General features: G+C 40.5%; 1 protein-coding gene across 1 annotated transcript; it reads right to left on the bottom strand.

Moving 5' to 3' along the window:
- Positions 1-1,067: 1,067 nt before the first annotated feature.
- Positions 1,068-8,676, bottom strand: TMEM70 (transmembrane protein 70). Its single transcript, XM_020901990.2, has 3 exons — positions 8,367-8,676; positions 7,008-7,113; positions 1,068-1,818 (listed from the first exon to the last, which is right to left on the bottom strand). The coding sequence occupies exons 1-3, from the start codon at positions 8,565-8,567 to the stop codon at positions 1,361-1,363; spliced, it is 765 nt and encodes a 254-aa protein (XP_020757649.2). The 5' UTR covers positions 8,568-8,676; the 3' UTR covers positions 1,068-1,360.
- Between the last annotated feature and the right edge of the window lie 296 nt (positions 8,677-8,972).

The raw sequence follows: 8,972 nt of genomic DNA, 5'->3' as shown, positions 1-8,972 counted from the left end.
CAGAGAAGTCCAAGCTGAGGACAGAGGTGGAGGCAGCCTGTTCATCTCTGAGAATACAGCCTGCCCTCTGCTAGGACCACAGGCTGGCTGATCTAGCAGAGGGCAGGCTCTAAATCTCAGAAAGAGCACTTTTCTACCTTAAGCTGTCTCCTATAACCTTCTAGCACCTTGATACTTGATCTTCCCAAGAACTAGTGATGCTGCTACTGCTTCTCCATGTATTTCCCTCACATAGAAGTCATAAAAATTAGACTTACTATTGTAGCAGCTGATAGGAGGCCTTGGGCAGCTCTGTAGGCTCGGTGTTCACCTCCCTCTCATACACAGGCAAGCCATAAAGATTAGATTAACCATCATGGCAGGAGATGGCTATTACACAGCTTTATACAGACTGTGTGTTCTTAACTGTGACTCTGGCAACTCGCCCAGTACCCAGTGCATTCTAGGCACATAATCAGCATCTACCAATCTAAATAACAATTTGAGGCCATTTGTTCCTGGCTGAAAATCCTTCACAAGAACCAACTTTCTTTCTACAATTAGAGGTAAAAATCTTAAAATGCCAATACTTGATAAGTTTGCATGAAGACTGCTGTTTTACAAAAGGTACTATCCATTTGTATGATACGATCGTACCAAAGCAGACAGGATTTTCCCTGTGTGATCGAGTGTACCAAAGGGGCGTGCAAGTGCAGAGACAAGCAGAGCCACTGAAGACAAACTCCTCAGGTTACCATTTGCCTTCAAGCTAACCACATTCTATTGTACACGATCTCCAATATAGGCAGCCATGTCACAGAAGATAGGTAAAAACCTGTATTCAGAGCCAAAGGAAGCAGATGAACACTTGCTTTCTATAACGTGTGAATTTTTAGTTTCTATTGTGGGAAAAGGTAGTATCTATATCTTTAGAAAAGTTCATACACAAAGGAAAAATAATTCTCCCATATGCTTCTGATATCCAATCCCCAGGTGAGAAGAAATCATTACATAAAATTAATTATGCATACATCAGCATATACATGTATTTTCACACCCTTTTAAACAAAACAGTAGAATGTTACAAGTTTTGTTTTCAAACATAACTTTTTTTATTATAAAGGAACACAAGTCTCTGAAAACTAAAAGTTCTAATACAACTTAAATTATTTAACAATCACTAAAAAAATCAAACATAAAGGCAATTATCATACATTGGAATACAAATCACATTTAAGCACAAACATAAAAATAACAAAGTCAGGACTTTTCCAGCAGTCCAGTGGTTAAGACTTCACCCTTCCAATGCAGGGGGCATCAGTTCGATCCCTGGGAGCAGAACTAAAATCCCACATGCCATGTGGCTTGACAAAAAGCAGACTTATTTCTCTTCTTTAAGCTGTTTCTTTTCACTGGCTTCTTCCAGATCAAAGGTGAATGGTTTGTCATAACCCATTAAATGGTTATAGTCTTCAGGGTTTGGAAAGAGTGCTGGATTAACTAACAATGATTTTGTTTTAGCATAAAACGTAGTAAACACATGCGTGCTGTTTGGAATCTTCACATCATTCTGGTGAAATACTGTACTTTTTTCCGAAAGTACAACACTGTAAGTAATGGCTTTGTAAGTGTCTGTTCTGGCCTCATGGTACAAGCGAATGACATAGCCTTTTGTAAGAAAGTGAAGCAGTGCTGGAGTGATCACTGTAAAGCTTCCTATGGTGCCATAAAATAAGATTTGCAAAGGCAGACTTCCAAATATAACATTACTTTGTGCAAAAATGTATGGTAGAAACGCAAGGCTGATCAGACTTGTAGAGTAAGAAAAACACTTCACACCTAAAAAAAGAAAATAGGAAAAAAAAAAGAAAATAGGAGAGGATTAATACCATCCAATTAATTTTTTCTTCCTACCATATCATCACCAAAACAACAAAACCAAAACACCTATATAGTGCTTATTATATTCCAGGCTTTATTTTAAGCACTCTGCATATTTTATTCATGAAATCTACACAAAAGTCCTATGAGATAGATGTATAATTATCATCATCATCTCTCCCATTTAAAAGATGAGAAAATATCAGGCACTTGCTCAATGTCACATAACTACCAAATAGCTGTGTGAAAATGTAAAGTCACTTCAGTCATGTCCAACTCTTTTCGACCCCATGGACTGACTATAGCCCACCAGGCTTCTCTGTCTGTGGAATTGTCCAGGGAAAAACACTGGAGTGGGTAGCCATTCCCTTTTCCAGGGGCTCTTCCTGACCCAGCACTGCAGGCAGACTCTTTACTGTCTGAACCACTAGGGAAGCCGCACCAAATAGTGGTGTTGGGATTTAAACCTAGGCAATCTGACTCTAGGGCCGAGGCTGCTGGCCATTACAATGCACTACCCAATAAAAGATTTAATAGTACTCAAAAATCTTTACGAATACTATAAAACTCAACTCAGTCAGCAGATAATCAAATAAAATGCCCTGGTAACAAGTACTTCCGCAGATCTAAAACAAAATGTTCAAATACAGGCCTAACTTTATCAGGTTAAGTGCCCAACATTAAAACAGCAAATTTAAAAACAAAAAATCCCCACTGGTGGTCAAGAAACGTGTGGGAGAGGTAATCAATTTCCTTATCAAGGAAAAACACTCGAGTTAAAATAGTGACATATTTTTACTTAGAAAATTTTTTTTAAAAATCACTGACTTCTGAACTGCATATTTAAAAATGGTCAAAATGGTAACTTTTACATTATGTCTACTTTACCACAGTAAATAAATAACTTAAAATGTAAATTTTCTTAGTTTGAATATATAATTTTAACATGATTGAACACCATCTGTTTGGAAAACGGACAAGCTGAGATCCTAGATGAGCTGATTATAAAGTTAATTTGGAAAAACAAAGGAAGCAAAAAAGAGAGGGAGAGTTAGATACTAAAACATTAAAATAGTGTTGTATAGGCTCAGTGCATGAAAAGATCAATGGAACAAAAGCAGAAAATCTAGAAACCTCACTGCGTATGGAACTTTAGTGTAAAGATACAATTTAAAACTAGTGGTAAAAAAAATAAATAAATAAAACTAGTGGTGCCGGGGCAACTGGATAGCCACACAGAAAAAGATAAAATTCAATCGATCCCTCATATTATATACTTGGAAAATTCCAAATAATCCAGAGACCTTGGTATATAAAATAAGAAAGCTATAAGAAGCCTTGTGAAGGCCTTATAATCTGAGAACAGAAAAACTTTTCTAATTATGACTTAAAATACAGAGGCAATCAAAGAGAAAGTTGATAAATCTGACCATATTTTTAGGACACAGACATAAATACCATAAACAAAATAAAGAGATGAATGAGAAAAATACTGGAAACTTATATCACAAAGGATTAACATACCCAAGATATAAAAGGTTGCCAGTATATGAGAAGAAAAAGATCAACAACCCAATAAACAAATGAGTAAGAAATATAAGCTGACAGTTCAATGAAACAAAAAATGAACATGAATACACAGGGCCTTTAAACAGATTGTGTGTGTGTGTGTGTTTTAGCTGATGCTCATTCATGTCTGACTCTTTGCGACCCCATGGACTGTAGCCCACCAGGCTCCTCTGTCCACGGAATTCTCCAGGCAAGAATACTGGAGTGGGTTGCCATGCCCTTCTCTAGGGGATCTTCCCAACCCAGGGATCGAACCTGGGTCTCCTGCATTGCAGGCAGATTCTTTCCCACCTAAGCCACCAGGGAAGATTTCAATAGACGAAATGATACTAAACTTCAATCATAAGAAACATGCAATTAAAATCACAGTGAGATACCATTTCCCCCCCAAATTGGCAAAAACCAAAAAATATGACACCATACGTGTTGATGAGGCTGTAACAGAGCCTCTCATACATCACTGCTGGTTGAAGGCTTCTTGTTTGCACCAGTTTAAAAGTAATTTCTTCCTCTCACAGGTAGTTGTCATGACATTGGTACACATGGGATTTAATAGGGACCAAGCTGTCTTCTGCAGAAAAACCACCTCTTGTTTCCTCATTACTCTTTTCACACTATAGTAGTATGAATTGTGTCCCCTCAAAATTCACATCCACCCAGAACCTCAGAATGTGACCTTATTTGGAGACAGGGTCTTTGAAGATAATTAGAAGTTGAGATAATCCATCCTGGATTAGGGTGGACACTACATCCAATGAGAGTGTCCTTAAAAGGACAGAACAGGACAAGCAGAGACACAGAGAAGGCCTTGTGAAGTAGCAGGCAGAGACTGAAGTCATGCAACTACAAGCCAAGGAACACAAAGGATGGCTGCGAGCCATCAGAACCTGGAAGAGACAAAGAAGAACTCTTCCCTAGCACCTTCAGAGAAAGCATGCACATGCCAACACTGTGATTCCAGACTTCTAGCTTTCAAAACTGTGAGAATAAATTTTTGCCGTTTTAAGCCACCAAGTGTGTGAAAATGAATTTTAAGAGCCCTTAGGAAACTAATACATACACATGCCTGGTGGTGGTTGTGGTTTAGTTGCTAAGTTGTGTCTAACTCTTCTGACCTCATGAACTGCAGTCCACCAGGCTTCTCTGTCCATGGGATTCTCCAAGCAAGAATACTGGAGTAGGTTGCCACTTCCTTCTCCAGGGGATCTTCCTGACCCAGGGATCAAACCCACGTCTCCTGCATTGCAGGCCAAATTCTTTACCTACTGAGCCATCAGGGAAGCCAAGAATCAATCGCTCAGGTTGAAGTAATTGCTATTTTCTAAACATATTCTGGGTTTTCCCATCCTGATGCCTTTGCTCATACGACTTTCGTGCCTAGGATGTCCTTCTTTCACACCTCTTCATGTTCAAATTCTACTGTCTTAAAATGAGAATACTGTGACATCAGTAATTTCTGTTGCTGAATTAACAAGAACTGCCAACTAAAAGTCCCCTCAAATGTCTTTACACTAGGATCCAATTTGGTAGTTTAAAGAATCTCCAGGAATGGTACCGGTATGTTAATGCCCCTCACTCAGTTTTACACAGAAAAATTATTAATTCCTGATATGCATATAGAATGACTATTATAATATTGAAGGAACTCAAATATCAAATTCTGCTACAATTCTAGAACTTTGAATACCATGCAAAATTTTGCTGTTCCACAAATATTATATCGTAACCATACTATAAAATTAGGAGGCTTCCTAGGTGGTGCTAGTAATAAAGATCCTGCCTGCCAATGTAGGAGACCTAAGAGATGTGGGTTTGATCCCTGGATCAGGAAGATACCCTGAAGGAGGGCATGGCAGCCCCCTCTTGTATTCTTGCCTGGAGAATTCCATGGACAGAGAAGGCTGGCAGGTTACAGTCCATAGGGTCACAAAGAGTGAGACATGACTGAATCGACTTAGCACGCAAGCATGCACACTAAAATTCATTCCTATTTATAATCTCTTCAGTTCAGAACTGAGTCAAGTGGGGACATGAAATAAATGGATAAACCTTCCCTTCATTTGAAGGAATGGTGTCTGTGTTCATAAAGAAGGATATCATGGGGGTCAGAGCTGACACATCTCAAGGGCATCAATCCAGGTATCTGAGGCTCAATCAAGAGATGTGACACAGGCTCAACAACCTACTCATGTTGTGACTTCTGAAGAAATTTCTACCATCCAAAACTGATTATTTCAAGAACTTTAGAACTCCTCTCAACAGTACTATAATCAGTCCTTATTCCCAAAAAGTTTTAAATTAGCTAAAGTCATATTTTAAATATACTCTATTTTAATGTCACACATGCTTGAGAATTTAGATTTTCAGATTAAATTTCAGACAATCAAGTAACATCAACATGATCAAAAACACACATGCCAATGGGGCACTGAAATCTTGTGGTCAGTTGGGCTGTAAGGTAATCCTCCAAATATTTCAGGTTATACTTTTTTATATAAGGATTATTGAAAGGAAATACAACCTCAGAAACTTGAACAAACCACATACCTACATTCTTCTTTTCTAAATTATTCCATACTACATACTGAATTATGACCTAAGGAGACAAAACAACTTTAAATTTGTAGTTATTTAATACACTGTCTTTTCCTACTCCATTATAACTCCCTACCTACCACGTGCAAAAGTCACTAAGTAAATACATTTGCTGAAAATTCTAAGACCTAAAAAATGCAGACTTAATATATGTTTGAATCATAATTACTATATAAATGTCTACCCACCCAAAATAACTACTCCTAAGTATTCATTCATATGTGCTTCTCTGAATATTCAAACATTATATAAATATACATGTTTTGTTGCTAAACATCCTGAGAGGTGACCAAAGGATGAATCTTTAGTGCTTAGTCATAAGAACACAGTCATAAGAGTCTTCAAAAACCTTTTAAAAATCTAAAGGGACTTTCTAGGTGGTCCAGTGGTTAAGAATCCACCCTGCAATGTAGGAGATTCAGGTTCATTCCTCAGTGGGGAACTACAATCCCACATGCTGGGGGGGTGGGGGGGGCAACTAAGGGGATTGCAGATGCAATTGTAGGGGGCCTGCTGCAACTACTGAGACCAGATGCAAGAAAAGATCCCAGGTGACAAAGATCCTGAGGCAGCCAAATAAACAAATGAATAGATAAATAAAAATGTAAATTTCCTAAAAATGCAAAGGTCTCAACCTCCAAATCCTTTATTAAATCTTATAATCTTTCCTTCTGTCTTCCAATTATGAAGTGGTGGCCCAGGGGTAAAGAATCTGCCTGCCAATGCAGGAGACGCAAGAGACGTGGGTTTGATCCCCGAGTCAAGAAGATCCCCTGAACCACTGGCAACCCACTCCAGTATTCTTGCCTGTGAAATCCCATGGGTAGCAGAGCCAGGCGGGCAACAGTCCATGGGGTCTTAACAGAGTCGGATAGGACTTAGCAACTAAACAATAATAAAAATAGTTAAGTATTGTATGCTAAGAATCTTTTTTATAATCAAAAGGGGGAAAAAAGGAAGTACCCTCATTCATGATTACCCACCAAATACTGTTCGGGCCAAATTCCCAGTATAAATCAGCCTTCCATCTTCTGATTTGTCAAGCTGTGTATGTGAACATCGAACACCTCTTTCCCAACAAACAGGTATCTATTCAAAGAGAGACCATGATGTGAGTGCATAATAAATTGCATTTTAGACCAACTTTTAAATTTTTTATAGTTTATTTTGAAAAATATTATAAAGAGAACTTCTCATATAGGGTGATTTAAGGAATTCTTCCAAATAATCTACAGAGCTGAAGAACTCAAATTGAGTAACAGAAAGGCTTTCCTTAACCCCACTCACAAGTAGACACCGAATTGGGAGTTTGAAGACCTAGGTTTGCATGCCAGCTAGAAGCGTGTTAGATCAAGTGTGACCTTAAACAAGTAAAAAGTTAGTGGAGTAGTTTCTTCTATTGCATGTGACTCTCACTCAACTGCAAAGATTTAAATGTGTTAGTTTTTTTTTTTAATCACTTTAAAAAATCACTTTATTTAAGCAAAACACTGCAGATTCAGTATTTATAAAGCCCAGGTAGTTTTTACTACTTCTAAAATATTTATAGCACAGCTATATATATATATATATGTACATACATATATATATATATATATTCTTTCCTCAAACTTTTTATTCATTCGTTGTTCTCTATAAGGAAAAACTTCCACCTGAACTCACATCAAATTTCACAGGAACAGAGTTCCCAGAACCTCTGAAAATGACTTTCACTACACACCCTCTTGAAGATGTAAAAGGCATGCCTAATTCCTTTAGACTGAAATTTAATTAGATTTCAATTCCCGCACCGGCTTTCCAAGTTTCAGCATGTTTGCTAATCCTAATATTTTACAGGGTAGGATTAGGAGACAATTTATTCAGATTAAAATAAGAAGGATTAACGTCTTTATCCCGTTTTCTACCCAGGGAGCAAAGTAACTCCTAAAAATAGGGCCACCTAATAAAAAATAGAACTCAAAGAGGTTCTCCGAGTTTTTTCAGTTCCATCTCCACGTGGCGCATCTAACTTCCTAGAAGATTAGCTCTTACAAGATTGCGCTCAAGGACAGAAAAGGCAATAAGCTGAGTCCTCGCTGGATTTGCAACCATCTGTAAAGTGACTGGAACCGCCCAGAAAATAATCACTTTCCAAGGGACACTTAGATCCGCGGGTGCTGTGAACCCCGGGATGCACTGGCCTGTTCCCGAGGCCCAAACATACTACTCCCGCCAGCCTCGCACTGGGCGCTTTCCATACAGGGGCCGCCGGGCAGAAGCTGAGGGGAAGCCGGGCTCCCCAGGCCCGATGTTACTTCCACCCCCCGCCCTCACACGGGTCCGGAAGCCCTCTGACCGCCGACCTGGGCTCGCACCCGACGCAGAAAAGGCGCGGCAGCAGACAGCCCCGTGCCCCCGACGCGCCCTGAGGAGCCTCTGCAGAAGGCCGCCCTCGAGACGGCCGCCCTGGGGGCTCGGAGCGCGGTGGAGGCCCACGTTGCTGTCCTCTTCCCGCCGAGCCGCAGTCCGGCCGCCGACGAGCCGCCCAACGCCAGAAGCAGCATCCCGCACCCAACCAGGAAAAGCGACCGCACTGCGGCGGCACCTCGGCACCCTAAACCGCCGCTTCTCACCAGTCCCGGGCCGGAACGAGCCGCGCAGGCGCAGCCCCCAGAAGGCCCGGGGGCAGGCTTGGCCGCCGGCGCGTGCGCATAACTTACGGCACGGCTGCAACGTGCACAGCCTCGCGCGTTCTCTGCGCGCTGAGCTCTGCACCGGACCAGACTCTTGCTGCGGAGACCAGCAGACGCCCAGCTTGCACGCTGCTTCCCCTTGTCGGAGTGTGGGGCTTTTTATAACAGTGTAGAAGGATAGAGGAGAGAGCCATGCTCAAAGGACAAGTCCTGGAAGCCCGAGTTAAATGTTTCCTTTTCCTGGGTGTCACTTTGTAGACCCCTCTAAACATTTTA

Source organism: Odocoileus virginianus, chromosome 15 (assembly GCF_023699985.2).
Source record: "Odocoileus virginianus isolate 20LAN1187 ecotype Illinois chromosome 15, Ovbor_1.2, whole genome shotgun sequence".
NCBI classification, from domain to species: Eukaryota; Metazoa; Chordata; class Mammalia; order Artiodactyla; family Cervidae; genus Odocoileus; species Odocoileus virginianus.
The sequence above is the reverse complement of the archived record's forward strand: the minus strand, read 5'-3'. Positions and strand labels throughout refer to the sequence as shown.

What these genes read in the sequence shown, in the direction of transcription:
- TMEM70 (XM_020901990.2), bottom strand. Translation starts at nt 8,567, where the DNA reads ATGCTGCTTCTGGCGTTGGGCGGCTCGTCGGCGGCCGGACTGCGGCTC. An exon ending in TGCGTCGGGTGCGAGCCCAG is followed by an intron (nt 7,114 to 8,366) that starts GTCGGCGGTCAG and finishes CTCTTTGAATAG; the next exon opens with ATACCTGTTTGTTGGGAAAG. An exon ending in TTTGGCCCGAACAGTATTTG is followed by an intron (nt 1,819 to 7,007) that starts GTGGGTAATCAT and finishes TTCTTTTTTTAG; the next exon opens with GTGTGAAGTGTTTTTCTTAC.